The 24,350-nt window shown below is 45.1% G+C and overlaps 1 protein-coding gene across 1 annotated transcript; it reads right to left on the reverse strand.

The window, feature by feature from the left end:
* Positions 1-1,849: 1,849 nt before the first annotated feature.
* LOC142582856 (cytochrome P450 3A24-like) lies at positions 1,850-22,492 on the reverse strand. Its single transcript, XM_075692940.1, has 14 exons — positions 22,349-22,492; positions 20,230-20,326; positions 20,101-20,153; positions 19,710-19,803; positions 18,407-18,523; positions 16,306-16,394; positions 13,399-13,544; positions 12,698-12,813; positions 10,735-10,864; positions 7,132-7,292; positions 6,310-6,401; positions 5,530-5,673; positions 4,715-4,877; positions 1,850-2,513 (listed from the first exon to the last, which is right to left on the reverse strand). The coding sequence occupies exons 1-14, from the start codon at positions 22,420-22,422 to the stop codon at positions 2,433-2,435; spliced, it is 1,557 nt and encodes a 518-aa protein (XP_075549055.1). The 5' UTR covers positions 22,423-22,492; the 3' UTR covers positions 1,850-2,432.
* Positions 22,493-24,350: the final 1,858 nt, after the last annotated feature.

The raw sequence follows: 24,350 nt of genomic DNA on the forward strand, positions 1-24,350 counted from the left end.
TGCAAGAAGAGTTGGATCTTTGGGTATATGATCAAGGTGTGCCCTCATAGCTCTCGTATGAATTGTAGAAGGGATCCATGTATTAGATTGTTTTATATAAATAAAGTGAGCGCATAAAAAGAAAAGAATGCTTGAGTCAGTTGAAATCTACTGCATATCCATTGATTTAGTGATGCAAGCATAAAAAGTCGAAGGTTAACTTTGTACCAGATGTTTGTAACGTTTGTTGAAGCACCTGCTCAGGCGGTATAATTGACGGCCAAGTACGCCAGGCAAACCCCGCCTTCTGCAACACCATCACCACCGCCTCATACGCCGAACGAACACGAAGTAGTGAAACACAGGAATGGGCCGACGGAGTTACTTTCAATATCCGAAATAACTATCACGATAACGAAAGTCACAGAAAGCCCGCGGCAGATTATGATGCACCCTCGGTAACGTTGTATGAATACACACCTTTTTGTCCGATGGAAAAGCTTGTTGTCTGCTTCCGTTTACTTATCGGTGCTCTCGCGGTCACTGATAAGAGCGAAACAGAATTGCCTGCGTAGAGATCGAACGGCAAAACACTAAGAGAACAGGCAGTAGGTTTCTAGGTACGGCGTTCAGGAGCGTCACAGAAGTGCCCATCTTAAGGTTCGCTCACACTAGGCCAACCCAACAACGGTTTCGGTCTGCCTACTGTCGGCAATGGCGTTTTTTACCTTCGTGTCGGCGCCCTTCGTGTCGGCACGCACGCTTTACCTTCGTGTCGGCACACTGTACCGACGCCGACCTCTCCGCCGACCGTCGGCAGATTTTCGGCGTCGATACAGTGTGACCAAAGGCGGCTACACGAAAGAAAAAACGCTGTCGCTGACAGTCGGCAGACCGAAACCGTTGAAGGGTTGGCCTAGTGCAAACGAACCTTTACCATTACAGCGCTCGTTATCAATATTTACCCCGTTATTGACCCAGAAGACCTGATGGTGCAGGTATCGGAAGGCTGAGCGGTTTTTGCGTTTTGTGTAGGTGGAACAATACACATGGACCAATTCCTGGTATTCTTCTTGAAGAAGGAATAATTTCGGCTAGCAGCTTCATTTTTGTGGCCACGAGTTGCCACAACGAAGCGGTCGTTCCGACACGTGCCACTGGGATCCTTAGAGAGCCAACTGCCGTGGCTTATAGACAGTATTCTTCGCACTTGCAATGGTGGTGCACCTCAGTTTCAAGAGTTATGAGGAAAACGACAAAACGACGAAATGATGTAGGTTTAGTAATAAATTTAGCTCCGAGCTTTAGTCAAGTCACCGCTATTTATGGTTCTGTATCATTTGTGACTAAAACACAAAAAATATTCAAATATTCTCGTATTATACTTGTGCCTTCCTTCTTTTTGGTTGTACTCGTTTTGCAGGAGGACTAAGCTTCAAAAAGCTAGGGAAACGCAGCCAGTTGCAGCATACGCTGAACAATGAAACAACTTGTCAGCTAGGACCTTCCGTCTGAAGGAATCTCTAAACTTGGATGATGCATAACACGGGATGGGCACTTTTACCAAAGTGTACCACCATTTTGTGAGGGTTTATCTACCTGTCACTATCTGTATAAAAGCTTAGAGAAATATTTTTTATTCCAAATGCCATCAGGCTACAGCAGCGTGCCTAAGCGTGTGTGTAGGAATAAACAGTCCTCAAGTATTGCGCGACATTTTCTAGGAAGACCCTTGCACATAATGTCGAAATAGTCGAAGCCACAGCAAAACGCTGGTACGGTGCTGCGCTGATGTACACGCAACACAGACAGACACGCTCCTTGCAGTAAAAACATTGAAGTGGTCATACCCTTATGAATGCACGTAGTCAACACGAGGCTAAATGCGTTTATTGACAATATGTTATAGGCTGTTGGTACCAGTTGCTGTAGCTCAGTGGTAGCGCGACGACTGGCGAACATAGAAGTCGCCCGAAAATGTGTGTGAGGGTTACTCGCTAAGAAAGACATTGTCTTTAAAACCACGTTCGCCCAACCACTTGGCCATCGATAAAACGAGTTGGGCACGAGTGGAGTGTTGTTGCCATCTACTGACACAGAACCTTGCGCGTGTTCTGTTTTTCTTTACGACCTTTTAGAACACCGAGACACCGGTATCCTAGCATAGCTAAAACCATTGCGAATATATTTTTTTTCGCGCAAGTGCTTACAGCGGTAAAATTATGCTGTCATTTGTATACCTGTCCAGTTGGAGCCATTTAATCTATATACGGCGTTGGTAAAGCATTTCATATGCCCCTAGCATTAGAAGAGCACAGATAGAACATACATCCACAAGAGGTCAGCTGGGTAGGTGCGCCCCGTTTAAGTAGTGCGTGACACTTGATATGGCAACAAAGCGCTGCCTCACTTCGTTTTCTGACCCGTCATGCAATTGTGGTCAGTGATGCCGACTAGCTGCTCCTTTCTCTGATGCCAACGACCAGGTCCTTGGGTTGCAAAATACCATATCCTGGTCGGTATTCAAGAGGAACCTGCGAAGTCATTGAAACACAAGTTAGCTGTTGCGATGATTGCTGTGTTACATACGTTCTTTTTTTTTTCTTTCTAGCTCTTAGGCATAGACGATGGTGAGTATACAGGGACTCAAGGGAAATGCAAACTAAAGATCAGCGCCTTCCCATATAGAACAACTCATTCTACAGCGCCTCAGGTTTCGAAAACATAGGCCACACTAGAGATGTGCACGGGCCGCAGTTTCGTCGACTAGCCCCGGGCACAACGCTAGCAGAAGGCGAGCCAGCCCGGCCCTACCCGACCGAGCGCAGCTTAGCCCAGTGAACTGCGCCCCGCCATGTCTGTCTCCGGCAATACAATAACTACATGGTAATCGAAAATTAAAGTGAATTTATCAAGATGTTATACATCTTTGCTGCTACCTTTGTTAATAAGTGGCTTAGAATGCTCGGAACTCTATAGCGTAAAGCTAGACGCACACATTTTTGTAAGGAAACAGAAGGTTGTCCATGGAATTAGACAGATGCAGCAAACTCAGCACTTCGTTTGTTTCCCTGTACCTCTGCGTGCACGTACCTCGAGTTTCAATACATTACACGCTCCGATCTGAAAAATGCCTCCAACTGAGCGCAGGAGAAAGACGCGCACGCGGGTCAGTGAACAATGTGAATATTTTTTTGTGGAAGTGGAACGCTAGCAATGAGTGCGGACTGAAGTCGGGCTTGAATACCGGTTCGGCCCGCTCGATGAAATATACCTGTCGGCACGACAAGTCGATCGGGCCCCACCCGGGCCTTCGGCCAACCCAGACCTGTGGGCCCTTCCTACTCCGCATTATCGGAGCCTCTCAGGCGAGTTATAGAATGCAATGTTGGCTTTCTTTCGAAGTGTTGCGGTTCCGCTTTAGGTGTTGTAGTGACAATCTTGGCGTCTGTTTGAGAGGCAAAAATGTCAATTTAACTCGGTTTGTTGGTGGGGTGGGGCGGCTGATTGTTCGAAATTCGGTATGCCAATGCCTAAGTAAAAAGAAATTAGGATGTTGTTTTGCATTCCATCCCATCCATCAATAGCACTGCATGTTTATCCTAATAGTAAGCTTCTCACTACTAGATTTTGCCCCCCCCCCCCCTTCTCCTGAAGAAAAAGTAAGCCAGTAAAAAACGTTATCCCCTCGACGAAGACACAAGAAAGCAAACTTTTGAACGGCACCAATCACAAGTGCTTCTTGACTATTTCTCACCTGAACTTCACTTAGTGGAGGCCAGAGTTTCTCCTCAAATGAAGTGGTCACTGCAGTGACCACTCCATTAAGTGAGGACCATCAACTCTTAAGCTACGCTTTCACAATGACGCACTTTCACCGGCTACTAGAACATACACTGAAGCGGACGAAGCTTCCTCAGCCACCTCCTCGGGACAAGAATCAGCACGCGTCGCACTATGTCCCCATCGCAACTCACTTTCAAGATAGGGTCACGCGCGGCCGCGCCATACGCAGTCGCCGCCGGAGAACGGAAAGTCATGGTTGATAATGGTTCGACGCGGATGGATAAGGCGCGATACCGGCTTATAATGATCGGAACGCTATCAGCGTACCCGGCGCCGCTACCTGCAGTAGTTTGCTTGCTTCTTAGATGAGAGAGAGAGAGAATAACTTTATTGAATTGGGGAAAGTGGGTTAGCAGCTTGAAGAGAAGAACTTGTTGTTGGGCGAACTGGTGCATATTAGCAAACAGCTTTGCAAGTGCGCAAACACACGACCACAGTGAGAGCGCACACAAGGACAAGTGCAGTCCTTGTGCATATGCTCGCTCTCTGTGGTCGTTTGTTCACGCAGTTATAAAAACTGTTTGCTAATTTCCCTCCATCGTCAATTCCCCTTGCGCCGTCATCGCAGCAGTTCGTGTCGCCGCAGTGCTGTAGTTTGTAGTCGGATGAAGTTTTTTTTTTATTTCTTGTTTCATCTGCGCGGTGGTAGGGAACGGTAAATAAAATGAAGTGGCAAATTACGTTTGAAGCTTGCGATCAGCTCTAATCTTACGGAGTACATTCAGCGACAGATTACTTTCACGCAGGCAACCCGGATATTAGGTTGTTATTTCTGAGTTACAGCAAGTCAACAAAGTCCGTGTGGCTTTTTACTTGCCTAGAAATGCGCGTAATTTGCACTCAAGCTGTGAGCTAGCGGTGGGCACTGTAATCTTTTGCGCTTTCTTACCGTTGTTTTGGAGCACTTGACAAACTGCACGTTGTGGACGGCATGGAGAAGGCAAGTTTTGACAAGCTGCAATGCGAACCTCGATCCAACGCAGTTTCGCGGGCCCGCACCAAATGGCAGGAAAGTGTATGGTCGGATAGAGCTGATATTTTCCTCGTTGAACCTATAGGTTAACGATGACAACAAATAAGTAAAGGAATCATGAATTATAAGCATCGTAAAAAAAATAAAGGATACGTTGAAACGTGCAGAGATGTAAGGTTAAAGGGACCGTGTTTACTCTGCAGAAGATATGACTAGTGCAACCAGTATGGCGGAACCTTAGGCTAGCCCCACTACATCGTCTCTATGGTCTTGTTGATAGTCGTCTTCTTTGTCGCACTCATGCCAAAGTGACAACATAATCTTGTTTTGTTGTTTTTGATGTTTTTTATATGGCTTCCTTGTTTTTTGGCCATGAGCAACAGGAAAGCAAAAGAAGAACATTTACAAACACGCCCTGTCAATTTCTTATCAGAACAGAGAAAACTGCATAAAAGTTGGGAGTAGTAAGTTTCGTTCTTTAATACATCTATATCGGTTGCAATGTGCGATCTTACTTATCAACCATATCAATGGTACTGGTCGCCAAAACGCGAGAGACATACATCTTGGCAGACAAAAGGGATATTTGCCCCAACGAGTAAGACAGATTAATACAGAAATAATGTTATGCCATCAAATGTCATTTGGTTATATCTGCTATATTATACACGACCCACTGCAGTATTAATAATTAAAGGGAGCAAGAGACCGGAGAAAAATTCAACGCTTGCCTGTCAGGGTTGAAAACTTGCGGCTCAGGGAAGAACCCTGGGTCGTTATGAATTGATTGTATTGGTATTATTATGGTGCAGTCCTTGGAAATCTTGATTCCGGTTTCGCCGAGTACGTAATCCTGAAGAAATTCCCTGTCGATCCTGTCAGTGAGGTTGAAAATAACGTTTACTAACATGAGCGTGTGAAGTGTGTAATATTTGTTAAAATTCCGTGTACAAGATGAACATTAATATAGCCCCATGGATAATTTTGAGCTCACAAAAATATTATTTAAAAAATATTCGTACAAGATGCAGCTGGATACGGTCAATTCATATGATAAATTTAAGTTGGTTTTGGTAACGTAAGACTCCATAAAGCCTGTTTTCTTCAAATAAGACTGATACGAATTTAATGTAATACCGGAGAAAACCATTGAAGTAGCCAGAAATTTTTCGGGAGGAGGGGAGGGGGTCTGGACAGGTGGGTGTCGTCGCGCTTCGTTTTATGTCAGGTATCTCGGCAAAAATAATTTCTGCCAGAAAAAGGAGGGGGATGCAGGTGCCCGGCGTCAACCCCCACCCCCCAACCTTCCCGGCCACTGCCGAATGCCGTAAGGAAATGTGATGCCCTAACGCGTCATATTGCATAACAAATAAAACATTTTATTTCGTGTTGCATTATTTTTTTGCTTCACTTGCCCTGCGGCGAATACGTTAAACAAGCAAAGGTAAATTATATACTATATCAAACTGCTGGCATCCAAGAGAATTATATGGCTCAAGCATAAAAGTTACCTTGGGCTGGGCGACATCATTCGCAATGTTTCGTTCACCACGCAGTCCAAGTACGAAAGTTTTGAAACCGCGTCGTATGACGGCGAGCTGCCCTGCGCAGTGGAAGAGAAACGCAGTCACACGCAAAGAACAAGAAAGTGGGAAGGCTGCGAAAAAGAGCAGATATCGAAGAAAGCAAAGCTGCTGGATGATATCGGATGCTACATGGCGATTTCGAGTATTAAAAAATCAGCCCTGTTTTGCGTTGGCTCCCTAAAACTCTTAACTCTAAGCATAAAGGTCAGCCAGGGGCACTTAAAACATAGTAGAGGCTTGAATAGAAGAACATCTCGTTACCCGGGGTGTTTGAACGCATTCATGGTATGACAAAGCCACATTGGGCATCGCAAAAGTTGTTATAATAGAATCGTGCAGTACACACACAAAAAAACGAATCCTGCCTAGTCTTGCACGCCATCTTAGTGGTTAGGACCTGCAGAAGCCCAAAACGGAAGACCAGGAAGCAGCTTGAGTTCACAAGCATAAGAAAAAAAATTACGACAGCATGTAGGCGTTTATTCACAGGGTAAATTTCGTCCTGCGAGTTTATCCAAATGTTTTGCAACTGGAAGGGTTATGGTACAAAGGGATCAATATATATATATATATATATATATATGGGCGATATAAACTGTCCTACTTCGTAGTAGACAACACGAACACACGTGTATGGCAGTCGACTATACAAGCAACCTTGCGTGCCGCGTTTTCATTCAATGTTGCTGTAAAGAAATAAGGGCTTTCAGGAATTTCAGAATGGAAGCAGGGAGAGGGACAACTCACGTGTTTCCGAAAACAGTCGTCGACTTCGGCTCGTAGTTTTTCCTGTATTTGCGGATTGATTGCCAGCAGATAAGAAGCGAACGACGCTGTGGTTGAAGCCGTCTCCTGACCAGCCAGGAAGAACAAAACGCACTGCGCCAACGCCTCTTCTTCAGTCAAGTCTTGAACAAAATGACCAAGAATAATAAGCATAATAATAATCATCATCAATACTGGCAGAGTAGCAGCCTATTTTTATGTCTACTGCAGGACGAAGGTATCTTTCAGCGACCTCCAATTACGGCTGTCTTGCCCTTGCTCATTCCGATTTGCACATGCAAATTTCCTAATTTCATCACCCCACTTAATTTTCTGCCATCCTCGACTGCATTTAACTTCCCTTGGCGCCCATTCTTTAACAATAATGGTCCTACGGTTATCTGCCCTACGCATTAGATGGCCTGCTCAGCTCCATGTTTGAATGCGTAAGCATTTCTATGCCTACCCAAAGAGAAATTTATCCGCCCGTAAGAGAATGAATAGCTCACATTCCTCAAGTAATGGTTCCAAAAATAAAAAAAAATCGAAGAACCCGGAACCGCTGTCGTAACACGCGACCGCGCAGCCCGTAACGATGGCTGCAGCTGCCATGCCGAGATAATGGCGCGAGCGGAGAAGCCGGAGAGCAGTGCGCGTGCGTAATAGTGACTAGACGAGCGGGCATGGTCGCTGCCTGGGCTACGCAAATAACGTTACTGCTGATTTCCAAGTACTGTAAGTTTTATTGAGATCGAGAGCAACAGCTGCACGGCACACCATGCTGTCATATCTTTATTTCGCCAGCCGAGAGGGGAAGGGGAATAGTTATCATCTCTGCCTGTGCCTCCGCCCTGTTGTCAGACTAAACGCCGCACGCAACATCCGCGTCACATCAGGGACGAGCTTTGCGCCCATCCTCACTCTCTTGCACGCGTAATCATGCGAACGACAATTAAAATTTGGAGTCGGATATCTCGCAGCTCAGACATGCTAGAATAATTCTTCCAAGTGAAACTATGTATAAACACGGCTGCCTCTAACTTTTTAATACCAACATACGCACTTACTCTGGAGTCGATACTGCACTTACCGCCATTACTGCAGTCGGTAAAAAGTTTATTCGATTTAAGTTAATTGGGCTGCTGACAGCGATAATCATAATGTCTCTTTGTGTCCCCCTGGCCACATTACTTATTTGCACAGGTGGTCTTCGCGTGCCTCCCGGTGCTTAATTAAAAAAGAAACATAAAGCGTAATTTTGAACACGCGGTATATTCCATACGGCACTAAAGTTCCTTTTATATGATTAGAGTTGCTCACACCTTGTCCTGCATTCCTTACAAAGTCATTCCTCGGGATTTTGAGAACGACAGCCCACAAACAAACGTCACAAAACAAAACACCGAAAGCGCATGCCTTTTATGTTAAATTTTCTCAAACTGAAATATTAAAAATTAGAAACCTTAACAGAAGATCGGCCCACGCAAGATCACGCGTTTCTGCCAGAGAGCTCGCCTTCGTGCATAGCGCTCGCCGCCTACGTTTCCCGGTGAATATTACGGTTACATAAGCTGCAGTTGCCGGGAAGCGCGCAATGTAGTCAGGGATCTTTGAATGCTTAAGCGTGATCAATATTTTTTTTTCGTTATAAGGGAAAAGGCAGCGCGCGGATCGGCGGCGGCGGCGACCAGGGTTACAGGCTTCTACACCGGTACTGCGTGTACCGAACTTGCGCATCGATCACGCGCCACCCAACTTAGTATTTCTCGTCTTTCCCAGCCGGCATCAAGACGCCGGCTGAGAGCGCCGATCTTAGCGTCCCCGCGTTATGGCGTCGGTGGGCGATACAAGGTGCTATTCAGTTTGTGTTCATTACGCGTAGAATGCTTGAAAAAATGCTTTCAGCGTGTTTAAGTCTGACGTGTCTTTTTTTTTCAAGATTTATTTTTAATTTTGTATGTGTTGTGTCCGTTTTTCGATTTTTATAAAGTGTATAAAGTGCCATAAGGAAAGATAGTAAGGCACTGTAAGTAAATGCAAAATCGTTATTAGTTCAAGCAATTTGGCAATGCGCTATTCAAAACATTCCCTTTCCCCGTCTTCTCCTTCCTACTCTGGAGTGCCCTGGGCACGCCAAGCCCGCGCTTCTTGCCGGGCTTGTTCAGCTCGTGCCCGCCGCTTGACGACGACTTCGGTGTCGGTCGAATCGCGCTCGGCCCGCTGCCGCTTGCTTAGCTGCTCCGTCCTTCTCGCTCAGCGCTCGGCCTCTCAGTCACGAGACGAACCCGGCACGTCCACAGCGCACACAGAATCCATAGAAACTGCCAGAAGAGGCCAACCCAGCGCGCCTCCGCCTACCTTCCTCCGTCGCGGCGCTTGCTTCGCCTCTTTTCTCCTTCCCCGTAGGCTGCTTCGATGCGCCCTCTCGGCGGCGGAGGGGAGCGCGCGCTTCGAGGCACCCTACTTCCCCGCTTCGCACAACGCCACATACACTTTCTTCTAGTTGGCATTGCTTTGCTGCGTGCCCGGCGCGCTCCTCGGTACTTTCCCGGCGCGCGATTCTCTTCCCTACCCCCAGGCGCCTTCCTCCTCCGGCGCTAGCTTCGCTCGCCGCGTCACATAATCTCACTGATTCAACAGACGGGGCATGTACGCTTACGCGCAAAAAAAAATGCCGCTGAAACAAACGCAACGGCAGGCAAGCTGAAGATGTACTAAATCACACGGCGAAAGACAGCACGTACATATACCGAGAAAAACTAGCACATGAAAACATGAAGCTCTGAACAGAACGGCGAAAGCGACTTATGAAAAATATCAAGACGAGCGAAATAGCTATTATACAGATTTTGTATTATATACACAGCAGAATGTCTGCTGTGCCAAGCTGAATGGTCGGTGCTTCCTTATGACCTTCTGCGGAATCAGAAACGGGACATAATTAAGTAGCTTAGCGTATGTCAAGTTTCCGTGATGAAGCTCGTAGAAAAACAGAACGTCTGCGCGAACACTTCAGTAGCTAAGGGATGGTAGTGAGGGTAAAATGCAAACGCTACAAGATTCACCAACACCACCGCAAGAACGATGGCGGCAAATTGCTACGAACTTTTTGTGAACTCATTCCACCTCACCGATGGGTATTGAAGTTGGGGAAGCAATAATAATAATAATAATAATAATAATAATAATAATAATAATAATAATAATAATAATAATAATAATAATAATAATAATAATAATGTTGAGTCTTCCAAACTGTACAGAAGTTCATAGGGAGATGCAGACTTCATCGACAGTGGTCTAACAAGGAATGTCGTTGCCACCAACGTTTCCACAAGGGAACTTGCTTTTGCCCTATAATCAACTGGATTCCTTAGCAGCGTTTACGTGCGCGTCGGGAAGAGTGGGCGGCGAACACATAAACGGCCAGTAAGGAAAGCAGTCGCTACCCCTACCCTGACGAAGGCAAGTGTCGAAACGTTTGTTTCAGCGGCATTCCTTGTCTGACAACTGTTCATCAATATTGTGGCTGGTATTTTAGATTACGTTCGATATCAAGGAACACATCAAAGAAGCTAGACTCACTTTTAACATCCTGAGGCCTCTGTGCAGAACCTTCAAACTCGGAGCCCGAAAGAGCTTTATCTCCAGACGCAGCATTTTGTAATGCGACTTCTTTGGCGTTCATCATCATTTGCAGGAAGTCTTCATGCCGCTGGTATGCGGGAATTAAAAATAGAAAGAAAGAACATTAAAGCAAGTACGTCTGTGCTTTATGACACTGTATACATCAAGGTCACCCCGAGCCACGGTATGCATGTCCCTGTATGTGCCAGAACTACGTATAAACTCCGTATTCAGAAATGTGCCCTAATTTGAAGCCCGTGCTTGACATCTAGATGAAGCCCTTGCGTGGGCGCGCCTAAGACCTAAGAAATTCACTGCGTTTCCTTCGGCGCGTTCACGGCAGGCGTCAATTTGATCAATTGAAGCATCGGCTCCAAGTTAAGGCGCATTTATCAATACAGGGCTAAGTGTTTAGCGTGTGCAGCTCCCAAGCCCCACTCAACTCAGTGTTGCAGTTCGGATAGACGCCTAGAAGCAAAGCCTTGTTAGAGCGGTTACTGAAGGTCACTTCATAATCTTATTTATTTATTTTCTGCGGGAAATTGGAATTCCCACTCTACGCCACGTTTCACAGATTTTACGCTCGTTTAAGCTCACGTTACTCACGAATTCGGGTTGAAGTTTGCATTTTCGCCACTTTCAGTGAAATACAAGCCCATCCCGAAAGATGTGCAGTTAATATTTAAGCACCATGTGGTACCAGAACAATTTCGTGCCTTCGGCTTGGCACGCCTTGAACACGTGCTTACGTAGATAACGAGGACGAGGGGACGTCCGCAAGGGAAGCATTTTACACATGCCTGTTTGCTTGAACGAAATAACTCCTGTGTACACATAGGGGGAGGCATCAGAGGTGACGATAGATAGATAGATAGATAGATAGATAGATAGATAGATAGATAGATAGATAGATAGATAGATAGATAGATAGATAGATAGATAGATAGATAGATAGATAGATAGATAGATAGATAGATAGATAGATAGATAGATAGATAGATAGATAGATAGATAGATAGATAGATAGATAGATAGATAGATAGATAGATAGATAGATAGATAGATAGATAGATAGATAGATAGATAGATAGATAGATAGATAGATAGATAGATAGATAGATAGATAGATAGATAGATAGATAGATAGATAGATAGATAGATAGATAGATAGATAGATAGATAGATAGATAGATAGATAGATAGATAGATAGATAGATAGATAGATAGATAGATAGATAGATAGATAGATAGATAGATAGATAGATAGATAGATAGATAGATAGATAGATAGATAGATAGATAGATAGATAGATAGATAGATAGATAGATAGATAGATAGATAGATAGATAGATAGATAGATAGATAGATAGATAGATAGATAGATAGATAGATAGATAGATAGATAGATAGATAGATAGATAGATAGATAGATAGATAGATAGATAGATAGATAGATATGTTAACGTACCATCACGCACTGTGCTCGCCATTCTCTCTGAAAGACGCTTCTCGCTGCCTGGGATGACGGGCATTACGTACATAAGAGCACAACATCCGTGTCGTGTACCGCTTTGGACACAAGCGCATCGATGTCGACGAGAGAGTTTTAGCAGCGCCGTATTACGCTACGTTATCACTATACCCCGCTCGCCAATTTCGTCTGGTGTAAACAGCCTTTGCTTTTTATTCTCTCCGCACTTGTCGTCGATGACCTGCGCTCTGAGCAGAATAAAGACCCATAGAAATTGCTTCCCTTTTGGAGCTCCTCCAAGATCCTGCAACTGTTCCGGCATTTAAGACTCCACGACGGAAGGCACATCACTTCGTTGATCGTGGTCAGCACCTCTACCGTCTCAACTATAGCCTTGAGGGCCGGCAGTGGCTCCTGGTAATACTCGTGCAATAAAAATGACTACTCACAATCTTTTTCTCTTCACGTTTTTTGATGATATCGACGGTCGCATTCTTGTAGAAATCGAATGCTTTCGCGTTGAAGACATGCTTGCGGAACGTTTCACCGAGTTTCTGAAGAAATGCTGCGAAGACAAACACGGATATATATATATATATATATATATATATATATATATATATATATATATATATATATATATATATAGTAGTCACGACAAACAGAACTCTCTGCTATTATAGTTAACTCTCTGCTATTATAGACCAAAAAATAATTTGTGATACGCCAAGTCGGATACCTCAAAACTATGATTTAAGTGCTGGAAGCTTAAGGGGAAACCCATATTATCGTTTTTATACACTCGAGCGAAGCTTCAGCTGTGGATAGTACAGAAAACTAAACGAATAATTAATTTTATTCTTGATTATTTACTGTGCTAAATAACTTATAACTCAAATAACATTTCAGTGTTCTTGGTGGAATTGTAATACCTATGGCTATAAAGAAAAGTGAGCAGCTTTTGTTCAAATGGAATGGGGTTTGAACTTTGTGGGTTTGAAGTTTGCCAGCAAAAAAGAACTGCGGACATATTACGACTAGCAAACTCATCGCAAACTTCAACACGCGTGAAAACATTGACGGCTTGGCAACATAGGGAGAAATGGTATAGAATCTATGCCACATATAACGAACAAATTGCATCCCTCACCTTTAAGCATAACAAACGGCGTTACTTCCGCAAAAAACGCGTTTCTTGCATTCCTAATGAATGATCCCTCTTCTGGAGAATTCGGAGATAGCTTAGCACCGAAGGAGCAGCTTGCGACGGCGTCCAGGGTAAAGTAACCATAGAACCTTTTGAGAGAGAAGTGAATATAATGTCAAAGCTTGGGGAGAGTTTACCAGCTTAATCAAAAAGCTATAAGTTTAGTTATTTATTTATCTACGCTATTCTTCTTTATTTTATTTATGTATACCGTATCTTACAGGTTGAGAAAAACAACATACAACCCATGTAAACATTTCTTTTTATGCTAACTGACCCAATCCCACTTAATAGCACTACACACGAAATTTTGTACATTGCAGCATACTGGTATCAAAGGAATAAAGAAACAAACAACGATGAATAACATTTCAATGATCTCGTGTTAAAAATAATGACACGAGCTTTCGAACCAACTACAGTTTTCCAGTAAGAACAAATACATAATCATATTTTCGCATTATTGGAAACAGCATGATGTGCGCATCTTCAATAACCCTATTCAATTAAAATGGCACATAACACTCTTGTATTCTTTACCATTCATAGTGAAATACGTAAATAAGTATGCGCATAGGTAAACAGGATAAAGCAATGAGCATGCACACATACTGTTCTGGCTAGGGTGGCGTTCGGTGCATGAAATCCACCAAGCCCATCGACTACGACGTCAAGTTGTAGAATATGAAGGAAAAATGGTTAATTAGCTTAGTTACACGGCTCTAGTACGGGAGCCCACTCCATACAGGAGTAAGTTGCACATCTCAGTTCACATCAGGACCCTCCGTGCCCGCTCTCGAAAAGTATCTGCTTTTAATCCAGTTGTCTTCCCTAGGCGAGTCGACTATGAAATCTGAATGCTGTCTAGCAGCAAATCACCATTGTCGACTCCGTTGCGATACTACGCCCATGCTATGCACAAGCCGCAGTAACTTCGCCTCGAAGAAACTGGTTTGGAATTTGTGGAAGAAATAAATCACCCGGCGACACCTGGTTCGTTCTTCGTTGCCCACCCCGTTCTTCGCTCACTCTGGTGGGTGAAGCGCGGGCTGAGGTCTTTTCGTGGAATGCCGCAACAACCGGCTTACACGCTGTCTTAACGGCCGGATAGGTGCAGAGGGATGGGCGGTGATTTGACTCGTCTAATCAAATGCGCTTATCCATTCGTTGACGGGGTTCCCTCTCGTTCATCCTCCTCTCATGTTTCCAGGTAATGTCCACGCCGCGCTAACGTCTGGTTAGGAGGTGCGGTGGTTTGACACGTGGGAAACGTTCAATTAACACCCTTGGTGGTGTCGAGACGTAACAATACACAACAGAGAGAGACAAATTGACAGTGAAATAAAAACATAAGTTTGCGTCGAGCACCAGGAAGGGTGCAGCTTAATCGAGCGGAATGCAAAAGGCCATCACTGCGTTGAGTAGTTGCTGAAGCGTGTGCTTAATTTACATTGTAAGTAGGTATCCGCATGTTTGCACGTTATGCTATGCAAACTGGCCTAGGGCTCCGCGTTTTATTCCGATAGCAATAACATGGACACTCCAGGCGTATTTGTGCCGTCACCGTCGGTATCGCAGTAATGTTCCCTATAAAGTCCAAGGGAGATAATACCGTCGCCGCGCGTCGTATGCAGCATGTGCTAGTGAGAGCACGCGAGGGAAGACGACGATCGGGGCCCAGTCTGGCGCGCGCATGGAGGAGGAAAGCGGAGAGCAAACGCGCCGTCTACTGTGGCGCGAAAGGCCGCGCGGGGATGGGAGGGAGGGAAGGGCAACCGGGCGACCATCGCGGCTCAATCTCGCGCTCAAGCGGGCAGGCAGCCCGGGAGGAATGGGGGCTGCAGGTGCGTACTTTGCACGGCTGCGCGCGCTGGCGTCCGTCTTATCTTGAAAGGGATCGCCAGACGGCTCATACTTTAGTGCGTGCTTTGTTCTAGCCACTGTTACGTTGGAGGGATAGACGGCTCGCTGCTGCTGCAGCGCTGGCCCACAGCCGCGCTTTGACAGCGAGTGTCCGAGCTCATCGAGTGTGACATGTTCATATTTGCATGTGTGACTGACACCATGCTTGTTAATTCAGTTGGTAAGCAAATGTTTCCAAGTTTATACGGCCGATGAAACTACCATCCTTACTTCGTATAGCTGTCTACTAATTTGCTATCGCAATCGATGCTTCGTTTTTCGGGCGAAACTGCGACTTAAAGAAAACAACATTTCGCAACATGCTGTTCGAAGATATGATGTGAGATTCACTAAAAGATTTTCCACCGAAAGCAACAGTAGTGAGTACTTTTGGTTCACTCTTCCATGATAATGCCTTTAGCTGAAAGATCATTGAATTATATGTTTTCGAGGATTTTTTTAGGCTAAAACTGCTCGTAAGAGCACCTGTGAGCCACTCACGAAGCCGGAAATATCATTAGCGAAGGCAGGCGGCCTATAGCAGAGTGCACTTGCGAACGGAAATGTTTGTGAATTTTGGCCCAGGGTTCGTATTAACAAAAAGCACTTATGCTATAGAATTGCTCGCAGGAGCAAATTTCGACCAATCCTGGTGCTGGACATAATGTTGCCAAAGGTGGCCGGCCAATGGAAAAGAGCACTTTAAAAAACAGCGCTTTGTGAATTCGGCCCCACATTTTAAGTGTCGCTTGTGTGCAAAGGCTGATAGCTATACTACATTAATATACTAAATATACATATATACCGCTATGCCACTCGCTACATATAGTATTAAGAATCAGTAACGCCTCCTTGCAGGAATGTTCATTCTAATAGTCACCATTCAAGTAGATACCCGATGTAGTGTATAGAAACTCTAGGTGTTCCTGTTGAATGATAGCGCCTCACCCTTTCATGTCGACGTCTTCTGACGCAGTTGCGGCCTTTTTCAGACGTTCCGATGTAACTGCAGCACAGCTATCGATGATGGCTTGCATCTGAGGACCGAAGAAATCCCGGAGATAGAAATTAGCAACGAGAAGCAATGATGAAGAAATTGGAGAATGCTCCTGAAATGACATTCTCTACTTCTCGTCATCGTAACCTATAACCTGCCTCAATTTCACTACAGTACAGAATTATGTTTCTCACAAAGATAGATTTTGTTTGTGTCCTGCCTCAATTGAACCCTGTTTATGCCTGCAAATTCTGCAATCTCATCACTCCTTCTCTCTCTGTCATCCTCCACTGCCCTTCATTTTTCTTGGTGCCTTTCTACGACACTGCTCGACAAGTTATCTTATCTACGCGTTAAATGACGTGCTGAACTGTTCTTGTTCCTCTCAATGTGAATTAAAATATGGTCTTTTCTTGTCTTATATGTAATACAAATTGTCGTCGCCTAACCGCAAACCAATCATCCCCCTTCTCATCACTCCTTGCGGGCTCCTCAGCTTTAGAGTTTATGTACGTCTTTCAGATAAATGGCCACTCTTGTGCCACTCAAAGCCAGCATTACAATGTATGCAGCCATTCCTCCTACATAGTGCTCACGACCAAGTGACGTGGGAAATCGTGGAGCTTAGCCACCATTTAATGAAAAAGGCCACGATATTTCTTTTCAACAGTTACCCGTTCATCACGATATCACTGGAAATGATGACGCAGACAAGGCTCCTCCTCGGATGTCACATGAAGAAGACCACTGCGTCCCACTCACGTCCCAATTTCTCTCTCTAGAACAGACACTCGAAGGCAGCTTCGCCTTCTGGCACGCACACTTTCGCTACCCGAGTGGAATACCGCACATATAACGTGCACCAGACTGCACAGACTGAAGCGTTGTCTCCAACTCGGACATCCACGCAGGCTGTACCAATGCGTGGCGCCTCTTCTGTGCCTGTTGTGGTTGAGAGTTGCTTTCACGAGCGCCTATTCAGCACTAATTGGAACGGCTGAGAGTCCTGCATGTGATACCTGCGGCTGCTAAGAGAACTTTGACCACTTATTGTGCAACTGCCCTCAATTTGATATAGAATTACGATACTTCCGAACGCCTTGAGGCGACTAGTTCATCGTCCACCGAGCAAACAGACGCTACTATAACACGGTCCCCACCGATAATCGCACCGGTAGGCAGTGAAATCCCTTTTGTGCTTTTTGAAAACGACTGGCTTGTTCGAGCACCTTTGACTGCGTGGTGCTTGCGCGCACGTGCACGCATTCACTGCTTTCCCCTCACTCTCTCTCATATTTCCACTTCCCTTTTTCTTTCCCCCAAAGTAGGGTATCCAAGCAGACACTTTCCTGGTTACCATTCCCGCGTTCTCTCTTTCTCTTCTCTCTCTATGTATCTGTCTCTCAGAATATCGGCAAGATGGCGTTCATGACTTCAAAGTGTCTGCCACTTTTGCTATCTGGCAGCATTTTTGTGTTTTGAAGGATACTACAATTAAGATGTTACAAGATTTTAGACGGTATGTTTTTTTTCGCCTGTAGAGGATAACAAAATGCTTTAACAGCAGTAAAAATGAAAGGGGAAGGCTTTGCAGACTGTCACTTTGTTGTTCATGCGGTTTTACTTTTACAAAATTACGTATACCTTGAGTTCTAGTGAGGTACTGACACACTTCATCTCTCAATCACCCATAATTGTGAATTGTAAGTACTGTTTCACAGGATGTCGATAAATCGCAAGAAAGCCTGTTTGCGCCAATAAATATCGGTAACGAATAGGCGCCGTCATTCCTTGGCGTAGGTAAAATGCCCTGTGCTCTCGGACAACAGTCATAATTAAGTGTGATGATATTTATGCTTATTTATTACACAAATGAGAAGGTCCTTGTGTGTTCGTGGGCAGGGAGGGTGGGGGTGGGGGGACGGGTTACATATGCTCTGATGCTTCTATAGCTGCATTCATCGATACAATCGAATTCCGCTTTTTATGAGGGTCTGCTGTGCTGTAGCAACAAATTTGCCGCAGCTGTGATCTCGGTGATAAATAACTTACTTTTCGCAGTTTTCCTGATGTAAAAGCAGGCGACGTCGCTGAACGGAGCTTTCTCCATTGGTTATATTCAGCATTCACCATAAGATTGGCCAAGACAGGGTCATCGAATTGAGAAAACTGTGTGGAAAAGAAAAAAAAAAACTGAGCAATCAACATGTATGTATCCTGCACTCCAAGAAGCATCATGAAGTGAACGCACGAATGTACATGAATTGGTTCGCGGAATAGTGGCGATTGTAAACGCTGATGATTTCTCAAATAGAATTAGAAGGTGTCAAATGAAAACACAACTTCCCTGGTCTGGAAGTATGCGCTCATAATAAAGATGCGCCAATAAATGTGTACCAAATTTAATCACGTATTAGATAGAACATATGATTTATTACTTCACGTAAGAAACCACGCGGTAAAACAAAGCAGGCCTGCCAATGGGTCCCACAATCCGTGCTTCACTATCCTTGCTAGCTAGGTTCTCGAGCGTTATTTCTTAAGGAAGGAACAGTCACAATCAGCGTATTTCGTGCATGTCTCGCCCCACAACTGGTGACCATTCTTGCAGCAGCTTCTGTTACTAGAACACAAATTATTACTAAGGCTGAAGACTGGGCCTGTTTGTATATCATACTAGAAGATAGATTGCGCAACGTCTAGACGGGACATATACAAGACGCACACATCACTCTGCTGGGTGTATTTCTCTTCTAGGTTTCCTATTAAAAAGTTGCGCAATCCAACTTCTAGTACAAATTATTAACTTTTAGCCAATGTCTTCCCCTTATAGGCTGTGCAACTACATCATATGCGTAGAACACAATGCAGCATGAAATTGTGTTCCAAACCCTGCCATGCAAACCCAGCTTTCAAGAACTTTTCGAAACAATGAAGGGCGTAGTTTCGCTCTACTTAAGATGTTCATTTTCGTACAACTTACAGTAGAAAAACTATAAACGAAATGTATTCGCATAAATTGAAACTTGAACACAAATGATCTGTCACGTTAATTTCTCTTTCAAAAAAAAAAACTGGTTATAATACGGCACTAGCAGTTTGTCAAACATTTGCAGATTTTTGCTCATTGAAAAGGAAAAAGAAGAAAATGCCAGAACATTTGTGTGCGAAGAAATTCCAGGTCGGCGTCATCCTCCGTCTGCGCATTTATTATCGAGAGAGAAACTTTTTTTTTCTCGGTTGACTGGACTTTTCTTTTTACGTCGGCGAAGAGTTTTCACGACGTACATACATGCACATGCTTAAGTTGCCAAGAAACTTAGTTCACTCCGAAAAGAAACACTGAAGTATTTACCTTCCTCTGAGTCAGCCCAGCATCCTTAACCAGAATCAACTTCAGGAGGTCAGGTTCAGCGACGTAGAGCACCGGCTTCCCATCTTCGAAGGACCTATATACAAAGGGCACCACGAACGTCTCTAATAAAAAGTAATTAATTCATTAAATTATGGGGTTTTACGTGCAAAAACCCCGATCTGATTATGAGGCATGCCGTAGCTGGGGGCTCCAAAAATTTGCCCCTAAATCTAAGTACCCGCCTGTTTTCGCATTTCGTCCCCATCGAAATGCGGCCGCCGTGGCCGGCATTCGATCCCGCGATCTAATAAAAGTATACTGCCTACTCTTTCATCAATCAGATTGTTTTCGCGTATCAGGCGAGAAGGAAAAGGTATGGAGGTGCGGTTACCCGAATAGGCGCCCATGCTTGTTGCAGAGTTCTTGGTCTACAACAGAAAGCGGCTGCAGAAAAAAGTAAGACATCGAATTAGGCGCGTGCCAGTGGAAGGAAACACAAGGGCAGTCCACATTTTCTCACCTTGAAGAGTTGCTTCATCTGAGGGCCAAAGAAGAGCGAAAACTCCTCATGTGGAACATTCTGGTCTTTCCAGTAGTTGCGGTGGCGGGCTGCTCGGCTGCACGAAAGGTATGACGACCTTCACTTTTGTTTACGTGTACGGTGCCTGCCCTGGTAAACTTTCCGAAACGTTGGTGCCAAAGCATAAAGAAGGAAGAACGCGTGATGAAAGTAGAGAGAGAGAAAGTTCTTTACTGAATACTGATGAGGTTTGCTTGGCCATAGACCAGGCAATGTGCTCCAGAGCAAGGGGGAATTGTGTAACGACGCACAATACAAAAACATGTATTGGCTGGCGCGGACTTTCTGTCTCGCGCGGCACATTCCAAATAGTGCGAAGTGTGGCGAGTCTGCCTCTTCAATCGGAAGACAGCGAAAGGCAGCGCTTTGCTGACGCGTGGGTGCGGCTCATAGCAGTCGCCGCAGACAGATTTCCGCTCATGCAGCGCCTTGTTTCCATAGAGACGACCGCGCTACTCTGGCGCCATATCATAGCCATCCACGCCGCACAACCCATCTTTCGCCGCACTATGCTTTTACGCTTTCGTTCCACCCACGACGAGAGTGACCCTGCGTCGCGGGCAAGTCGTGCCACCAGTGTCAGTGACGACAACACCCAAGGTCTCTGTCAATAATAACACGCATGAGCCGGTGAGATTTTGCGCATGGAAATGTTTGGTGGTGAATAGAAATGGGGTATCAGGTCATGGGCTTGTGGGTAAAAGCGACTAAGGCGCCCTTTTCAGTCGAATGCAGAGGCCTTGAGCACGCAGGTACGATGATGTTAGGGTCACTGCTTTTTGGAGCCGTGCACGGACCTGGGGACGTATAACTGCCGAGGCCCCTATGCATATGTCGTCAGCATATATGGAAAAAGTTGACTGTATTTGGTAGGACATCGGTAAGTCCAGGGATTGCAAGGTTGAACAAAGCGGGGCTAAGAACCCCGCGCTGCGGGACGCCACGGCAAGTGTATGGTCAGTGGTTCGGCCATCCGCGCTTTGCAAAAAGAAAGATCTTTTGAACAGATAGCTCCGAACCCACCGAAACATTCATCCAAAAATTCAATTATTTTCCAGGACATCAAGGATGGTTTCATGCGTTACATTATCACAGGTGCCTTTCACATCGAGGAAAAGTGCAACCGGTATACGTTTGCGGTGTTTTTCTTGTTACACAGACGTCACGAGGTCGATGACGTTGTCAACAGAGGAGCGGCTTCTTCTAAACCCAGCCATGGCCTTGGGGGATACGTTGTGGCGCTCAAGATACCACTGTAGGTGCGTGAGAGCCATTCTTTCCATGGCTGGACAGCGCAATGGGTCGGTAGGACACTAGGTTAAATAGCGACTTCCCAGGCTTAAGGAGTGGTATCAAGCGGCTGGACTTCCACCACTCAGGAACGACGCCATCATTCCATGACTGGTTGTAACATTCGAGAAGTCGACCTCAGCCATCTTAACCTAGGTGGCACAAAGCAGCGTAGGTGACGCCGTCCTGTACTGGCGACGATGAGCGCCTGCATGTGGCCAGAGCAGCGTCCAATTCCTCAAGTGAGAACGACACATTCAATCCTGGGAAGCGTGTCGCAAGAACCTCCCCCAGAATTTCTCCATTGATGGTGACCACACTACCCGCAATTTTCACGCATAAATCTTCCGCTATATCAACCTGCTAGCGGCCTTGGTGGAGGGCTAGGGCACACAATGGATGTCATTGTTGTGGAGACGAGCCAAGGCCGCTCACAGTCCTCCATATGATAGACAGTGGCTTGCGGGGGTCAAGTGATTCGCAGAACGTCTTCCACCGTTCGTACAGATTTCGACATATTGAGCGATTTCGAACTATTAGTAGAAGGGCCAAGAGGCAATACAGGGCCCTTCGAGCGAATACGTTCGCATCTGTTGCATCTGTTGTGCTCTTTACAAAACATACGAGTAGTCTGGGCAAAACAGTGAGAAGTCTCGTCGAATTCGCGCCTGCGTTTCTTGCGAATTCTCTGCGCATTGTGTAAGTAGTGCGAACGTAACCTTGCAGGCGTTATGAGAAAACTAAAGAGAAATTGAAGCAAAATACTCACAGGTAGAGAATAACGCCAAAGGCAATGGCTAAGAACAGCCAGTCGTAACAAATGAAGAAACTTAGCAAAGACATATCGACTATCCTCACATGAGGCCTTTCTGCGCGGATCAAACTTTTTTTATGCGAGCGAGTCCGTAGCACCACGTGTGCTGCTTCTTGGTGATATCAGTTTTTCCTTCGTCTGACCCACTGGACAATTGGTTATCGATAAGAGTAAGGTAGAATCAACAGCGCAGACAGCGAAATCTTTGGACACTGCCAAGTGTGCCGTAGATCGACCGTTACCGCCGTCAACAGCTTTGGGCATCGGCACGTATTTCTGACGGGTCATTTGTTATCAATTCTCGTGTCCTTATCCATCCAGTGCGATTGCGGAGCTAGTGCATCGCAATGCTGGTAGTCTTTCGAGTGTTTACGCCTTTCGGTAAGTGCAGATTGGTCAATACGAAATGAACATTTGGGATATCTGTCAGGTGAGGGGCCTTCATAATCTATTTCCCAACGACTGCTGCTTTTTATGGGGGAGTGTCCGTATAAACTGGTGTCAAAGGCACGAGTTTATGCGTAAGTAAATCAGATAAGGTACTTATAGTTTTAAGTTGTGCCGCGTCAAGTAAAGATGCTTATGCTTACGTACGTTACATAACACGGCGTGTGTGCAGCCTGTTAAAAAAGAAGAACTGTGAGAGTTACATGATACGAGTAACAATGGCTCAAACGAGAGTAGGTCAAGGGTTGAAGCCAGCTTTATTGAAGATATTTCAACTATAGGAGTTCGTGCCTACATTGAACACGTCAAGCAAATGAACGGCACCTGGTCCAGATAGCGTGACACAGTACATTTTCAACTATTGGGCCTCGGAACGCAGAATTTTTTTCGGGCGTATTTAATGGGCTCTGTCGGAGCGTACAAGTGCCTCTTTCGTGGAATTAGTCCAGAGTGATGCCTCTTCTGAAGCCCGGAAGAAGCTCCATGAGACTCGAGTCATTGATACCTGTAAACTTCAAAAACTGCATCTCCAATGTAATCGAAAAGGTTATCAATGAGCTAATACAGTGGTAGAATGAGACACGAAATTCATTACGTCAAAATTTGTCAGGCTTTCGTTCGGAATACTGTACTATGGACGGCATTATGGATTTAGTTACCTGCGTGAAGCACGAAAGAAAAAGAGGAAATATTGCAATTGCCATATTCCCGGACAACAAACGGGCATACGACCACCGCTAGGCACCTCCGTCTTCTTGAAGGCTCGGTGCTACTCAGCATTAGAGGAAAGATACTATGTCTAATACACAATTTTTTCACAGGCAGACAAATTTTTTATGGAGACTACCAACAGAAGAAATCTTGAAACGTAAGGTGGCACATAGAGCACGTCAGGAAAGCATGCTATGTTCCGCGTTATTCAACGTAGCAATGACACAGTTGCCACGTAGTTTTTCACCGAACATGTGTTGCTCAATCTGCATTTGACATCTGCATTTTGACATCGGGGCAAAGGCTTCAGATCATACAAGAAGCCGTGCAGGACGCGCCTAACAAAGTAAATAAATTCTTACTGTTAGGGGGCATGAGCTTTCCTGCCGAAAAATCGGCTGTCCGTCCTAGCGTTCGCATGAAAACGTCTTAGGAATAGGAAATAGTAAAAATAAATCACTGTATTGGAATTAGTCTTCATTGGAGCTTAGTATGAACCCACTACTTGGAAGCTATGAAAAGTGAATAGCAATGTTATCCAAATTCTGAGATATCTGGCTGGAGCGCGGTGGGAGATTTCCGCGGATAACCTGTTGAAGCGTCACGTCAGTTTAGTGCGAACCGGTTTAGGACATTGCCGGCGCCCCATGGTTTGTCACGCTCAGGAGAAAAGAAGTTGCACATAGTGATTGCAAGAAGTCTTCTATATTCAATATTATGGTTAGCTTATTTTTCGGGTACGAGAAAATTATTCTGCAAACAACGCGAGAACAGGTCTGTATGAAGGGAGGAAAATCAA

This window comes from Dermacentor variabilis, chromosome 5 (assembly GCF_050947875.1).
Source record: "Dermacentor variabilis isolate Ectoservices chromosome 5, ASM5094787v1, whole genome shotgun sequence".
NCBI lineage: Eukaryota > Metazoa > Arthropoda > Arachnida > Ixodida > Ixodidae > Dermacentor > Dermacentor variabilis.

Coding starts and splice junctions, on each gene's coding strand:
- LOC142582856 (XM_075692940.1), bottom strand. CDS start 22,422: ATGTCTTTGCTAAGTTTCTTCATTTGTTACGACTGGCTGTTCTTAGCC. Junction 6,402..7,131: donor ACGACTGTTTTCGGAAACAC/GTGAGTTGTCCC, acceptor TCCACTGCGCAG/GGCAGCTCGCCGTCATACGA. Junction 4,878..5,529: donor CAAGTTTTCAACCCTGACAG/GCAAGCGTTGAA, acceptor GTTAACCTATAG/GTTCAACGAGGAAAATATCA.